Here is a 15987-nt window from a genome sequence, read left to right as displayed (position 1 = left end):
TGCTCTGCAGCAGGGGGAGGCAGAGGGGAGGGTGACTTGCAACTTGCCGGTGGTGCAGAGTAACCACCCTCATCTCTGACCCGCCCACCAGGGCACGGTGGCTGTTGCAGTGCTCCTACTGGCAGTGACAAAAAAAAAAAAAAAAAAAAAAAAAAGACTCAGCCAACATTTCCTTCATTTCTAGCTTGTAGACAGCAGAGACAAACAGGGCCTGAGGAACACCTCAGTCACCTGAGGCCTCTCTGCAGCCTCCACCCCAAGCCTCCCCCCAGCCCACGGCGAGGGCTGGCCAGGGCCGGGGTGCTGCTGGAGTACAAAATGGCGGGCGTGCCTCAGGAGCAGGGCTGCCAGAATTAGGGTCCTTGGGCGGGCATATAGGTCTGTGAGCAGGAGGGCCAGGGATCCCAAAGGGTTACAGGACTTTAGGTTATGGCTTACCATTCTATTTCTGTCATTCCCCCTCCTATATTTATACAGATATTTAATTATTGCCAGCTGCATTCTTAATGCCTCAAGCTGAGAAAACAATTTCATTCTAGAAAATGGTACAACTCTTTCCTTATAACTTAAAATCATCACCTTAAATCCAGGATCCACCTACAACATTATCACTGTTAAATTGAGTGAATTACATCACCAAGATTTATGTTCATCTTTAGCAGGTGCTAATGTAAATGGAATAATAGAAATGGAATACTTCAACAAAAGTTTAAAGTGTTTGTCAAACGTGAAGTTGGAAAGAATGCGTCTGAGACCCCAGCCTTACATGCAGGAAGGCTTATGTGTTGATTGAGCTATGGGGTTTGCAGGAAGAGATGTTCAAGCCAAATGTGTCTGCTGGAGGCTAACTCTGAGGAAGTTTGGAAAGGCATTTTCTCATTCCCAACTGAAACGCTGTATATGTCTCTAAGTGCTAAGGATTTGAGCAATGCCAAAAGAGGAAGAGAAGACGTTGTGCTGTTGCAAACTGAGGAGATGGCAAAAAGGTTTCAAATAGCTTAAATGTACTTATTTTCAGTGCCTTAAAAAAAAAAAAAAAAAAGGAAGAGGGTGGTGGTATCAGATTTGTTACGACAAATCCACTATTATTTCTGAAGTCACTAACACTCTGAATTTACAAAATTCAAGTTCTCATATTAGTTCAATTTAAAGCTAATTAAACCTTGTTATTCTCTTGATAGGAAAGAATTTTTTCTTGATATATTAACAGAAAAAGCACCACTGTTTCCGACAGAAAGCTACTTCAAGGCTACAGCTGTGGATAGCACTAACCCAAGCCCATTCTTTCTTCTTCTCTTTGATGTCCTTTAAAGCTTCATTCATAATGTAGGTCAATACTGTGAAAGAAATGCACCATTTTCCAGCCCAAGGTTTGTAAATTGGGAAGGGCAGCTATATTATATCATGTAAGGATATAAAATATTGATTGTTATAATAAAAGATTATGATGACTGGTAGTACACTTAGAATGCATTGCCAGATAGTATTACATATGTAAAAGATTCACATCCTCACATGATGCCAGTTATTAGAAAAATCCCTTGAGAAAGCTTGTAAAAAAGTGAAAAAGCAGTCCATATGGCATTCAGCAGAGTGTAACGTTTCAAAGCTGCAAGACTTTTCTGAGGAGAAGCTGTATCTGATTTTTACTTAGAGTTCCTCTTAATGCATCCTAGATTTCTTTATTTTCACCATACACATCTGTCTACCTGTTAATACCTTACGGGAGAGGAGACCAAACAGTAGAAAATTGCCCAGCATAGCTGTGAGAGTGCTGGAGGAGGAAAGCAAATGTTTCTCCTTGTTTGTGGCCAGGAGCTTTTCCAGGCAGTCCTGTGAGTAGCAGCTGAAGGTCATACTGATGATGTGTTTCCCGGATGGTTGGTCTAGTTGAATGGGTGCCTCTAGCTATGGGGCAGGCCTTGGCCTAATGAAGTGGTGAAGGAGATGTCCTTTAATAGGCATTGACCATTGAAACGCTACCTGGAATCATTAAAAAAAAATAATCAAAATCATTTATGTTTTCCTGTACCTTCTTCCTCTAGTTTGTTTTAATTTATAGTGAGGGTTGCTGTTGTCTTTTATTTATTGAATAGTCAGTTATTAACCTGTGAACTAGGTGATACCAGACGTACGTATATTATGGAAAAAAATATAGAATGGAACAGAACAGAACAGAATAGAATAGTTCAGTTGGAAAGGACCTTCAAAAATCCTCCAGTCCAACTACCTGACCACTTCAGGGCTAACCAAAAGTTACAGCATGTTATTGAGGGCAGTGCCCAAATGCCTCCTGAACACTTAACAGGCACAGGGGACCAGCCGGCTCTCTCTGAAGCCTGTTCCAGTGTCTGACAACCTTCATGGTACATAAATTTTCCCGTGTCCTGTGTGAACTTCTCCCCAATAGCTTTGTGCCATTCCTGCGCATCCTTTTATTAGTTACCAGCAGCAGAGACCAGCACCTCCCTCTCCATTTCCCCTCCTCAGGAAGTTGCAGAGAGCCATGAGGTCTCCTCTTGGCCTCTTTTTCTCCAAATAAACAACCCGAGTGTCCTCAGCCTCTCCTCACAGGACCTGCCTTCCAGCCCTCTTACTGGCTTGGTTGTCCTCCTCTGCACGCTTTCAAGTGCCTTAATAATCTTTTTATACTGTGGAGCCCAGAACTGTACACAATACTCAAGGCGAGGCCACACCAACTTTAAACATAGCTGGAGAATCACCTCTCTTGACCAGCTGGCTGTGCTGTGCTGAATGCACCCACAATACAGTTTGCCCTCTTGGCTGCGTGGGCACACTGCTGGCTCATGCTGAGCGCCCCCAGATCCCTTCTTGCTGAGCTGTTCTCCAGCCAATCTGTTTTTGTATCCAGCTTTAGCATGTTATACATATATCCTCTAAGTTTCTATGCAGTGGCACACAATTTCCAGGTTAACAATTCTCCTTCCTCACTGAGTGGAAAAATTGTAGGACCTGTACTACTGGACCAGGGAAAGGGTTTGTAATCTCATGTTTGCCATCAGCCAGTGTTGACAGCTGTTGAGAGATATGAAGAGCAGTTTATAGCCTGATTCAGCCAGAGCAACATTACCCTTCGTAATCACATATTGTTCAAAACCCTGGAGCAAAAGAGGTTGTTGTCTTTTTTTTTTTTTTTTTTTCTTGCTTCATTAACTGACTATATTTATCCAGTGAATGGAGATACCACTATTTTTAATATTGCTTAGTGTATTCACTTAAATTAAGTGCTGTTTCAGATTCATTCCTGTAAAAGTCCTGTGTTTCATTTTTTTTTCAGTCAATATTCCCCATTTTTTGTGTCCAAGAACACAGATTCTCACAATCCACATTTTGTTTTTCTAGGTGGAAATGGCTACAGTCTCAAGCCAGTGAAAATCCAGGACTCCCTTTAAGACTTAATACAGATACTGATGATACCTTTAAACTATTGTTATGAATTCAGAGTTGACAGAAGGGAATCTAAGCACTTAAAATAATGGAACACCTCAACAGAAACACTCGAATGGTCTCATATCCAGGCTGGCAGTAATGCTGCCATGAAAAGAAATGGCAGCTAACAACATGAATTATGGTGCTGAGTGGAAGTCAAGGATGACTACAAGGAAGTCATCCTTCAATCTTTTGTTGTTTCTGTTGCTGAAGCAAGTAGACTGCATTTCTTCAGGCTGCTTTGATGTAAAGCATCATGTGAAACTGGATTCATCCTCACAGGTTTTTCTGAATTTTCCTTGGGTCACCAGCTCCTTTTCGGACGTGGTCACTGGAGACCATACAATAGCCATGCACTTTATTCACAGATTTCCTGATGTTGTGGGCAGCGGAATAATGCATTTCTTCTTCTACTAAGCCTTTTCCTGGTCATACTTAAAACACATCATGGTCTCTGCACTGGAATTTGACATAATTTATCTGCTTTGATTTTCACCTCTTTGTCTATGTTGTTGCTCTCCAAAACTATAGTCACTATCCAGAACTCTTTTTTGTTTTTCAGATGTCTAACCTTAAATTTATGTGCAGGAACATGTGTGAGCTTAGCTAGCCTTGCAGTTTGCTCTGTGTTCAGGAGGTAAACAGTCATGCTTTGGAGAATATACTCCCTATTCTTCTTGTGAAAAAGAGAGATTTATGTGCAGATTTTTAACTTAAATGAATCTTAAAAAATCACTGAGCATAATTTACCGTTTCAAAACATGTCTGCTTAAAATTCAGTGTAAACTTACTAAAATCTACATTTAAGCAGATTTTAGAAACAATTAAAAGGGTTAAATCAAACTTATTTCAGTATTTAATGGCTTTGAAAACTATTGAGCAAGTTTTTACTTGCTTTTACTAGTATGGAAACAAGTCAGTATGTAGTCAGTGAGCTTGATCTAAGTAGATGGGAGTCCTCTTGTGTGGCAAATAAAACACAGATAGAAATAAAAATAAAAAAAAATTAAAAAAAAGCCCCTGGTAATGCTAGCCTGAAGATCTAGATCCCTATGTTGAGTTAAAGCAGGTTTCCTGCTCCAGGTTGTGCTAGCTGGTGAGTGTCAGTTTTCGAATGCCTGAGTTGAGACAACCCAAACGCTGGCTGAAACTGGTGGGAGCTAGTTTTGAATACGTGAAGTGCAGTGTAATGCTTCACATTTCTGACATGGCACTGACTATGTGCAGTTACTTTTTATCTTAAATTCTCAATGCCTCGGGTCCCAGGCAATAAAATGGATGAAAAAACAAACAAACAAACAAACAAACAAACCCCACTCTGTTATTTAAATAATTTTGGAAACATGATTTAGACTTGATGAGCATCACCGTATGTTTAAAAATACGACTCTAAGAGTCCTGCGAGAACCTTGAGGAATTTGGCTTCAGAATACTTTGAATAGTGTGACATTAATAAGGCAGGAGATCCTGCAAAGAACAAGAGGAATGAAACAAGTATATCTAATAGTTGCTCATTAAGGGTATGGAGTCTCTTTCATGCAGTGAATGAAGCACAGAAGAAAAAGCATATACCTAAAGATTGCATCATAATTTATAAGCATATGGAGGCTGAATTAAGTTTGCAAAGATGACTTTTGGAGTTCTCCACTGCAGTTTTATTACTTCTTGAATGAATTTTTCTGTGAAGCATATAGTTAGGTCTTTCAGTACACTCCAGCAACCAGTAAATTCTGTTTCAATATCACTGTCCTCAGATTATTCCATCACGTTATATATGTGTAATTGTATATACGTAATATGTATATATGTGTATATTGTAAAAAGATGTAGTGGGTTTACGTGGCAAGGTTTTGGTAGCAGGGGGCTATAGGGGTGGCTTCTCTGAGAAGGATCTAGAACCTGCCCCATGTTAGGTAAGGGCCCCGCTGCTGACCAGAGCCAAGCCAATAAGTGATGTTGTTTTGCACCTCTGTGATAGCATATTTAAGACAGGGAAAAGAAAAACGCTGTACCACACAGCAGCTGGGAGAGTGAGAGGAGTGAGAAACAGCCTTGCAGGCGCCAAGGTCAGTGAAGAAGGAGGGGGAGAGGTGTTCCAGGCGCCAGAGCAGAAGTCCCCTGCGGCCTGTGGTGAGGACCATGGTGAAGCAGGCTCTCCCCCTGCAGCCCATGGAGTACGACGGTGGAGCAGAGTTCCACGCTGCAGCCCGTGGAGGAGACCACAGTGGAGCAGGTGGACCTGCACTGACGGAGGCTGCAGCCTGTGGAGGACCCCTGCCGGAGCAGATTCTGGGACGGAGCTGCAGCCCGTGGAGAGGAGCCCACGCAGGAGCAGGTGACATGGCAGGAGCTGCTGCCCGTGGGGGACCCATGTTGGAGCAGTTCGCTCCTGAGGGATGGACCCCGTGGTAGGGACCCATATCTGGAGCAGTTCTTGAAGAGCTGCTGCCTGTGGGCAGCCCATGCCGGATCAGTTCAGCAAGGACTGCATCCTGTGGGAGGGACCCCACAGCACAGGGGACGAGAGTGACCGAGAAGGAGCAGCAGAGAAGCAGCGCTATAGACTGACCATAACCCCCATTCCCCCCTTCCCCTGTGCTGCTCGGGGGGAGGAGGTGGAAGAGGGCAGATGGGGGGAAGGCGTTTTTGGTTTCTTTCCTTTGATTCTCACTTCTCTAGCTTGTTAGTAATAGGCAATAAATCTTAGTATCTCCCTATGCTGAGTCTGTTTTGCCCATCACGATAATTGTTAAGTGATCTTCCCATCCTTATCTCAACCCTTGAGCCCTTTGCATCGTATTTTTCTCCCCCTTTCCCTTTGAGGAGGGGGAGTAAGAGAGCGGTTGTGGTGGAGCTCGGCCGCCCACCCGAGTAAAACCATCACAAAAGAACAAAATAATATGAGAAGAACTTTTTCATCTTTGCTTATCCATGTGCAGAGCACATAGATATTTTGACAGGGTAACTGCAAAATATTATTAGTTTATTTACATAATAAAAGGGCTCAAAGTTCCCTAAGATATCCACATTCAAGAATTCAAACATCCGTTTTTATCTCATGCTTATTTTCAAAGGAAAGTATGCAAAATAAGTATGTTTAAAGCAGAATAATAATTAGTAACTTGCCAAAAGCAAACTTACCTCCCATATTAAATTCCTTACTTACTCTGTACATAAATTGCTTTTATTTTAAAGGCCTTTATATGAGCTGTTATTTCTACTCATTTGCTTTTTACGTCCAAATAATATGGGTTAATGGTGTATTTTCAGCTGTTTGGACTTTCTTTCCATAAACCTTGGAAGACAAAAAGTACCAGAATGCAGAAAGAGGATTGTAAACCTTTGGTGTGTTTTTTGCTGTTTGACATAATAGTTGAGGTTATGTAAGATCAGGTGTCTCTTTGAGTATCACAAATAAGAACAAAGGTAATTCAGGTTCTCACTAGCCTAAAAATGGACAAGAGAGAAATTTAAATGTGGGATGTTGGTAATGAGGTCAGGCACAGTGAAATGATTATATTCCACTTATCTTTTCCCTACTGAAATTGCTAAAAGTACCAGAAAAATTCAGAAGATTTTAAAATATGAAACACAGCTTTCTGGTGACTTGGTGTGTCTAAAAACCAAGATGGGGATCATCTGTGGCTTTATAAAACACACATAAAAATTTGCTGTCTTCAACTTTTCTCAGCTTTGTGGAGGATACAACATCTTGTTAATGATGTTCTAAGTGGAAACAGAATAAGCTGTTTCTCCTGAATTTAGGTTCTGGACTTCTTTAGTGCTGTTTTAAGAAATACTTACATCTTTACTTATGAGATCTTTTGAGACATGATGGATTATAATATAAACTACCCAGCATGGAAGGTGAGAATTGCAATAATGCATTTTTTAAGTGCTCAGCCTGTTTTTCATGGGGTAGACATTCCCCTCGTGCAGAGTTATGGGATCAGTTAAACTAGTACAATGCCAAGGATATTTTGGGAGGCTCAGCAAGCACAGTGGCTGTCATTAATACAAACTAACTTTGCACGTCAAGGAGAAGGAAGAAAGGAAATGGGCTAATACCTAAGACAATTAGTTTCCTAGTTAAATAAAGACTTCTAAATTTGGGAATGTTTATGATCCAGAGTGAGGACCTGAATTTGAGGGAGAGATCATGCTTCTTTTTGCTTTTATTACACTATAGATTATCTACTATATAGATATAGAAGATTAATTTATTTACTAATAGATTTATTTTTTTTTCTTTTTTCTAGCACCAAAATCCTTGAAAAGGATTTTAACAATGATGTGGTTCTTCAGCATTTTCATCCTATTTTGTACTAATGTTTTGTGGGGATTGATATAAATTTTTTTCCCCTGGAAGAGATATCTAGACCTGCTATGGTGAAGCTCCTACCAGACTACATAAAGGTTGATCTTATGGATTAAGCACTGGGCTAGGGTGCATGTGGCCATGGAATTCTAATTCTCTATTTCAAACTTTATGTGAGCAATGTAATTTCTCTGCACTCCATTTCACTGTTTTCAGAAGGAGATGATCACCCATTCTAACCTCACAGGGACAGATGCTTGCAAGATCAGTACTCAAGTAAGTATTAATCCAGCCAAAATAACAGCAGTAAAGATGCTAAAACCCAGGACTATTTAGAAAACACCAAAACCAGCTAATAGTCCTGCAAAATTTATATCGAAAGAGAGTGCTGAATAATCAATACAGCACATTGGCCCATTCTTTCCTTTATTCATTCTCTTCTTGTCCAGTCCTCTCTGTCATTAAATCTAAATTTTTGCACCTTATAACTCAAATTGCTGGGCTTTTTTTCTTTCTTTCTTTCTTTCTTTCTTTTTTTTTTTTCTTAGTTAATCTCTTGCTTCTCACTGGAGTTATGTACATTTCTGATAACTGATAACTTGAAACACAGTCATTTACAAGAGAACTCCTTCACATAGTGTTAAAGTTCTCCGTAGTGAAATGAATAGACAGTACTAGCCAAGAGCCATATATGAGAAGCCTGTAATTTTAGCATTTGCCCCTCTTCTGACACACAGGTCCATGACCGCTTCTCCAGCCAAGCCAGCCAGGCAAGGTGAGTGGAGGGACAGCAGGCAGCTGATGGCATTGGCAGCAAGAGCTGCTGCTGGGCCCTGCATAAAGACCCAGGTGGCAAGGCCAGAGCCACCTCTGGCCCTGCATGACTAAGACTCGCTACAGGGAGCAGGGAGAAGCTGAGCTGCGTGAGGCTCTACAGGCAGCCAGGAAGAAAGCTGTGAGCTGACTGGGCCCCACTGCTGTGGGGCTACACAGGGGCAGAGGTCTGCCTTGAGAGGAGAACCCCAGCTGGACAAGATCAGAAACCTTAAGGGGAGCCACATGACCTTCAGATGTATCCCACTACTCAGACTCTGGAGTAATGCATATGCTGTCATGTAATCAACTTCAGGAGTTTGACGCAAATTAACTTCTTTTTGAAGGGGATTTTCTCCCCTTTTTCTTTTCCTCATCCAAGGATCCTATTCACAAAATATTCTGAAAGCTGCTGAAACAAATGATAAAAGAAAGTGTATTTCTGGCATGGAATCTTCTATAAGGTGTTGCATATGTAGAAACATTGCCTGCACTGCACGCTGGCAATGCTTTTCTCTTCCTTGACTTCACAGTGTAGCCAGCCTTCATGGGCTTGTGGCAGTTGCTAGGTCTGCTTAAGCAGTCTAAACACATGCAAATCACACCTATGGTCAACATTTTTGGGGAAATTCAAGCAGGGGATGCTCTTCTTCTCTTCCCGGACCCAACGCTCACCAGTTGCTCTGATGTATTCCCCAGGCCCTAAGGAGTTACTGTGTCCAGTCTGGGGGGTTCCCACAAATGCTACCTCTTGGCTATGCTTTGGGCACTGTCAAGTAGAGATGCAGCTGCAGATACACAGGAGAAAAAGCAATGTACTAGAATGACTAGCAATGACTAGAAAACATTTCTTATTCTCACAATGCACAGATGTTTCCAATGGCATCCATTCACACTCTGAGGGGAAACGGAGATTTTGGAAGACAGAGGTAGAGGCTGATTTTGTAAGCTAGAAGAACTCCAGAGATGAGAGAACTCGGTTCAGGTGCCCACTTCAAAGCCTATGTAATTCATATCAATTCCTCTAATGGTATTGTGCAAAAATTAAAACAAAACAAAACAAAACAAAACAAAGCACATTATCCCTCTCTTACTCCCCCTCCTCAAAGGGAAAGGGAGAGAAAATACTATGAAAAGGGCTCAAGGGTTGAGATAAGAACAGGGAGATCAATCAAAAAATTATCATGATGGGTTAAACTGACTCAGTGTAGGGAGATTAGTAAACATTATTGCCTATAACTAACAAGCTAGAGAAGTGAGAATCAAAGGAAAGAAACAAAAAGCACCTTCCACCCATCCACCCTCTTCCACTTCCACCCCCCGAGCACCGCAACGGAACAGGGAAGTGGGGGTTGCAGTCACTCTATAGCACTTTGTCTCTGCTGCTCCTTCATGGTCACTCTCTGCCCCTGCTCCACATGGGGTCCCTCCCACGGGATGCCGTCCTTCCCGAACTGAGTCTGCAGGGGCTGCCCACAGGCAGCAGCTCTTCAAGAACTGCTCCAGATATGGGTCCATCCGTCCTCCAGGAGCAAACTGCTCCAGCACGGGTCCCCACGGGCGACAGCTCCCCCCAGACCCCCCGCTCCTGCGTGGGCTCCTCTCCACGGGCTGCAGCTCCGGCCTGGGGCCTGCTCCTGCGGGGGCTCTCCATGGGCTGCAGCCTCCTCCAGGCCACAGCCACCTGCTCCACTGTGGTCTCCTCCACGGGCTGCAGCGTGGAGATCTGCTCCGTGTGGGACCCATGGGCTGCAGGGGGACAGCCTGCTCCACCAGGGGCCTCTCTACAGGCCGCAGGCGAACATGCGCTGCGTGCTTGGAGCACCTCCTGCCCTCCTGCTGCACTGATTACGGGCTGGTGGGCTGGTATTTTTATTTTCTACTGAACTGGTGTTTCTGTATTTCTTCTTTCCATATATATAGATATCATTCCCTGCTGTTTACGGCAGCGCCCCAGAATCTTGAAGGGAAGGAGAGACAAGCAGGAAGGATAGACTGCTTTCTCCATTGATAGGAGAAAAATCCCCAAGAGAAAGCCAAGGGCTGCCTTTGACCTGGATTGGGAGGACCCAGAAGGCTGGCCTGCAGTGCTGCGGTGTAGGCAGAGCCTTTGGGACTGTCCCCTGCAGCCTCCAAGGCAGGCACGAAGTGGTTCCATCGAATACAGCCTCCTGCTGGCTGTGCCTGGAAACATGGGGCCTGGCCAGGGAGACAAGGCCAAGGCCTCACTGACTGATGGCAGAGATGGATGCTGAACACAAGGCAGAAGCAATGGGGATGGCGCAGATGGTGTAATCGTGGTAGCCCTGGATTCGTGTACCAGGGCCAGAGCAAGCCCTGAGGAGAACTCATTGTGATGTCCCCTAATGAGGGAGTGTGACTGTCTCATGCAATGGACTGTGACTGTGTTCCCCCGCTGCTTATATGCAGGCACAGAGTCCGATCCTGCTGGCTGGTGCCCACACTCCGGCTGAGCGTTTACGTGAGGTCTGGAGTGAGGAGCAAGTTTGGCCTTGGTGCTGGTGTCGTGCCCTGGAAGTTGCTGCAGCAGCTCTCGGTGCCGTTCCCAGAGCCATTGGAGCTTCTTCTGCAGTCCTGCCCGGTTCAGGTCACCAGGAGACCCAGGAGGAGCGCTTGAGGCAGCAGAGGTGAGCACTGCGGGGACAGATCCCCCTGGGCAGCTGGAAGAGCTTCCTCCTTGATGACCTGGAGATCTCTTCCAGATGCCCCTCCCTCAGATAGCACCTGACCAGGGCCTCTCTGCCTTCTGCAGTGTGACACCTGCTGTGGCACTGCCAGTGAGAGGAGCAGGCCACACCCCATTGCTCTCCCCTGCCCCTGTCAGCAGGTGGAGAACATGGCCACAGCGCTGGACAGTCGCTGCCCCATATGTCTGGACAGCTGGGATGACGCCAGCTACGTGCTGCCATGCCTCCACCAGTTCTGTTTTCGGTGTATCCAGCGGTGGGCCGAGAGCAAGCCTGAGTGCCCCCTGTGCAAGAGGACTGTCAGCTCCATTGTGCACTCAGTGCGGGCGGATGACAAGTTTAAAGAAGTCACCATCGCGGCGTCCGCAGAGGCATCGGACATCGGCCACCCAGCTGCCTCTGGCCCCCAGCACCCCGCAAGATCCCAACCACAGGCTGCGGGCCTGCTGCCTGGGGCTCCTGTGGGCGGCCTCCATCCCACCACCTGGGCCTTCATCTTCCGCCTGTACCCGCAGGTCCTCCAGCCCCTGCTGCCCTGGCTGCGCCGCGAGCTGGAGCAGCTGCTGGGGGCTGACACCCAGGCAGCGTCTGAAGCGCAGCACCTCGTCATCTCCAGCCTGCGCTTCTTCGGCCTAGACGAGGGCGCCCTGGCCCTGCTGCTGCGCACCTCCCTGCGAAGGCACACGGCTGGCTTTGTGCGCCAGCTCATTGACACCTCTGCGCAGCAGTGCAGTGGGGAGGTCCACCGCCTGCTGGGCCGGGAGGAACCCCATGCTGTTGCCTCCGGCCCCTCTGCCTCTCCAGAGGGGAATCCTGCCCCTGGCCCTGTGCCCTCCCGCAGCCCTGAGGCAGCCAACACAGAGGAGCTCCCCAGCACCTCAGCAGCAGATGCCCTTCGTGGGGGTCCCAGCCACCCCCTCTCTGCCCAGGAAGAGCCTCACGAGGAGCAAGGGGAGGCTGCGGCAGGGCCCTCCACTGCCAGCCGGGGCAGGGACCGCTCACGCAGGACGCCCCGGCGGCCTCCAAGGAGGAGGGCCATCAGCTCCCAGGACTCTCTGCCAACCAAGGAGAGGCCACCCCGCCGCTGAGACGACAAGAGTGCCCCAGCAGCTGGCAAAACCAGGGCAGGGCCAGCAGACAGGGCTTCATCAGCAGTAGGGGACCAGCGTGCTCTGCTGAGGACTTTCCGTCTTACCATCTGGAAAGAAAATAAAGACATCAAAATGACAGATAAAGTCTCCTCGTGTCTCTGTACAGTCTCTGGTTTCGTCATCCCCACCCCTGCTGCTTTCTCCCCACCACTTTCTTGCACTTCTGCTTGGCCCTAAGGCCAGGAGGGTCAGTCTGGAGGGAGAGGGCATCCAACTGTGCTGCCCTTGGCTTGGCAGTGGGGGCCCTTAATGTTGCCGGCTCCTTCTTCATGTGCCGGCCACAATTTCTTTGCTCCCCTTTGTTCTCGGAAGCATGTGCTGCCCAGCTCTGGGCTGGCAGCAGGCCCCAGCGGAGGTGTCTCCAGCCTGGGGTCTCCCAGGCCAGCCCGTGCCACAGCGCTCATCACGTGAGAGCTGGCGTCCTCCCCACCACGCCCTCAGGATGGGGCAGGGCCCTTTGGCCTTGCACGGCCCCTTTCATGGGAGCCGGCTGCCGTGCGCTGGCCACTCGGTTGAGTGCCACAGAAATGGCTTTGGCAGGACCTCTTTCCCCTGGGTTGGGTGACACGGCACTGAGGCTCTGCTCGCCAAGTGCATCCGTGCCCTGGTGTGACCAACGCTGAGGCTGGTTGACTGCTCTTGGTGGACCTTCGACCCACATTTGAGGGCTGTGGGACTTGGTCCTCTGCTCTTGCCGGTCCTCTGTTCCCTGAGCTGAGCATTATGGTACCTCCTGCTCTGCTCCTGCAGTGTTTCTAAGCAACGATTCAAGACCCATGGGGCTTGTCCTTCTGGTCTTTGAGGGCTTCCTTCCTCTCACTTGAGCACCACAGGTAGTGGACCCCCGCTTTCACAGGGCATCTGGGCCCTCTTTTTATCACCATGGTGCCTGGCTGTGGTGCTTGCAAGGCACTCAAGGCAGGACAGGGAGATGTGGCAAGAGCTGCGGGCCAGGCCCTGCGGTCATAGAATCATAGAATGGTTTGGGTTGAAGGCATCTTAAAGATCGTAGAAGTCCAATCTCCCTGCCATAGTCAGGGACCCCTCCCACTAGACCAGGTAGCTCAAAGCCCCATCCAACCTGGCCTTAAATACTTCCACAGATGGGTCATCCACAGCCTCTCTGGGCAACCTGTTCCAGTGCCTCACCACATAGTCTTCCAATACGTCATGGGGTTACAGGAAAGCTGGAGAGTGACTGCATCGGGGAGAGTAGTGATAGGACAAGGACAGAATTTCTTCCTCACATCTAATAAGAATCTACCCTTTTTTAGTTGCAAGCCTTTACTGTCTGGCCTATCACTACACTTCGCTACTGGTAGGCTGCAATGAGGTGTTCCCGGAGCCTTCTCTTCTCCAGGCTGAACAACACCAACTCTCTCAGCCTTTCCTTGTAGGAGAGGTGCTCCAGACATCTTTGTAGCCTTCCTCTCTACTTGTTCCAATACTTCCGTGTCTTTCACGTGCTGGCAGCCCCACAGCTGAACACAGTGCTGCAGGTGGAGTCTTACTGGAGCAGAGTAGAGGGGGACAATCATCTCCCTCCACCTGCCGGCCATGCAGCCCAGGATGCAGTTGGCTTTCTGGGCTGCAAGCATACATTGCCAGCTCATGTTGAGCTTCTCAAGATCCACTCTCCCCTTAGCACTGGGCTGCAAGAGGTTGGTCCCTGAGAAGAATCCTGAGCCTGCCTGCCCCATGTTAGATAAGGGCCAGTTTCAGCCGGCTCCAAAAGGGACCTCCCTCTGGTCAGAGCTGAGCCAATGAGCGATGTTGTTGGTGCCTCTGTGAGAGCAGATTTAAGAAAGATAAAAAGTAATGCTGCACAACAGCAGCTGGGAGAATGAGGAGTGAGAACCTGCCCTGCAGCCCCTAGGTGAGTACAGCAGGAGGGCAGGAGGTGCTCCAGGCACGCAGCACATGTTCCCCCGCGGCCTGTGGACAGGCCCCTGGTGGAGCAGGCTGTCCCCCTGCAGCCCATGGGTCCCACACGGAGCAGATCTCCACGCTGCAGCCCCTGGAGGAGCCCCCGGTGGAGCAGGTGGATGTGGCCTGGAGGAGCCTGCGGCCCATGGAGAGCACCCCCATCTCTGCTGGGACCTCAGAGCTATGTCCACCCCACCCCAAGTGACCTGCAGGTACCCAGCACTGAAATTGAGCTGGAAAAGTGGCTATTGCCTGAGGTGTCTCCGTGGTGGGAGCTGGGTGCAATCCTCTTCAGCAAACGGAGAGGCAGAGTTTGCAGCTGAAGGCAACCGTTGGCATTGCGTGCCCTGCAGGTAGGAAAAATTTCCCAAGAAGCAGCCAAGGGCTGCCTTTGACCTGGTATGGGAGGAAGCAGCTGCACCCAGAGGGCCAGCCATCAGTCTGGCTAGAATATTGCAACTTTTTGGTGTCCCTGTTTTGCAAAGAAGTGCATCTCTTGTAATTAAAATAAAATAAAATAATAAAAAAAATCAAGTTTTGGTTCCCCCTTAACAGTACTTCTCACTTTTCGATAGGTTCAGCAGACACCAGGTAAGCAGGTGTTTGGTGGCACTCATGTAGTTTTGGAAATCCTGAGGTAGCACTTATCTCTAGCACTGGTTTTCAACCAGCAAACTCTCTCCATCGAATTTGTCCACGACCCTCTTATATCACAGGTCTTTACAGGTTCCCATCGTGGTGACTGAGCTGAGGCTCTCGTCCTCAACATGGCATTTAATTCTGGACCGTCCATTAGTGTCGGTCCTTAGCAGCACTAGCAATGGTTCAGTGAATGGAGCTGGGGAAAATCAGAAACATCACTTAGCGTTGGGGTAGCCTTGGGGTCAAAACCACACTTTGCTATTAATTCAGTGCCTGTCCCAGCATTTCAGTCTATCTTGCAGGGTGAATGGTGCGGGTTTTTCCTGTCTCCAGTCACCCAGGTGGTGATTGCTAAAGTGGCGCGCCTGACAATGGAGTTTCAGAATTTCTCCTTTTATTATATACAGATATGATTCCCTGCTGTTTATGGAAGATTGGCACCCTCACTTCCACAGTGCTCCCCTCCTCCACCACCACTACCTCATCTGTGTGCGCTCTCTGCAGGACCCTTCTCAGCACATCTCTAATCTCTTTCAAGTGACCCCAGCAGAAAAGGTAGGAAGTTGTTGTTGTTGTTTTTTGTTTTGTTTGTTTGTTTGTTTTTTTCACTTGCATGAAGTCTACTTAGATCTGAAGTTCGCAGTTTTATACCGTGACAGTTACATGTTAACTGATGATTTTTTCAGATGATGTATACTCAGAGAACAGGTGGTCATTGCTGTTCGTCACTGTTTTGAAAGGCCTTTGTTTAGGTGTGGTAGGGTCCCTCCTAGAGATCTACTGCGATGGTCTCTCTGTTCTTATGTAGGGGTGTCTGAGTTGCCTAAGGACCAGCTTTTGGCCCCAGTTGCTCCTTGTCAGCTAAAAACAGCGTCCCTAGGGGAAACCAAGGTCTGCAGCTAGCCCTGCAGTTTGTGAAGCTGTTCATGATTGGTGGAAAAATTGTGTCCTGATGTTGCAGGAAATGCTGAGAGCCAAA

The 15987-nt window shown here is 47.4% G+C and overlaps 1 protein-coding gene across 3 annotated transcripts; it reads left to right on the top strand.

The window, feature by feature from the left end:
- Positions 1 to 5477: 5477 nt before the first annotated feature.
- On the top strand, positions 5478 to 12804 carry LOC121061653 (E3 ubiquitin-protein ligase Topors-like). 3 transcript variants are annotated; one of them, XM_040540802.1, is made up of 3 exons: positions 5478 to 5516; positions 10505 to 11229; positions 11355 to 12804. In XM_040540802.1, exon 3 carries the CDS (start codon positions 11439 to 11441, stop codon positions 12375 to 12377), a length of 939 nt encoding a protein of 312 aa, XP_040396736.1. In that variant the 5' UTR covers positions 5478 to 5516; positions 10505 to 11229; positions 11355 to 11438; the 3' UTR covers positions 12378 to 12804. The 3 variants fall into 3 exon arrangements, with proteins under 3 accessions (XP_040396736.1, XP_040396734.1, XP_040396735.1); XM_040540800.1 differs by having other exon boundaries at positions 10505 to 12804; XM_040540801.1 differs by lacking the exon at positions 5478 to 5516 and adding an exon at positions 5556 to 5580 and having other exon boundaries at positions 10505 to 12804.
- The last annotated feature ends 3183 nt before the right edge of the window (positions 12805 to 15987 follow it).

This window comes from Cygnus olor, chromosome Z (assembly GCF_009769625.2).
Source record: "Cygnus olor isolate bCygOlo1 chromosome Z, bCygOlo1.pri.v2, whole genome shotgun sequence".
NCBI lineage: Eukaryota > Metazoa > Chordata > Aves > Anseriformes > Anatidae > Cygnus > Cygnus olor.
The sequence above is the reverse complement of the archived record's forward strand: the minus strand, read 5'-3'. Positions and strand labels throughout refer to the sequence as shown.

Coding starts and splice junctions, on each gene's coding strand:
- LOC121061653 (XM_040540802.1), top strand. CDS start 11,439: ATGGCCACAGCGCTGGACAGTCGCTGCCCCATATGTCTGGACAGCTGG.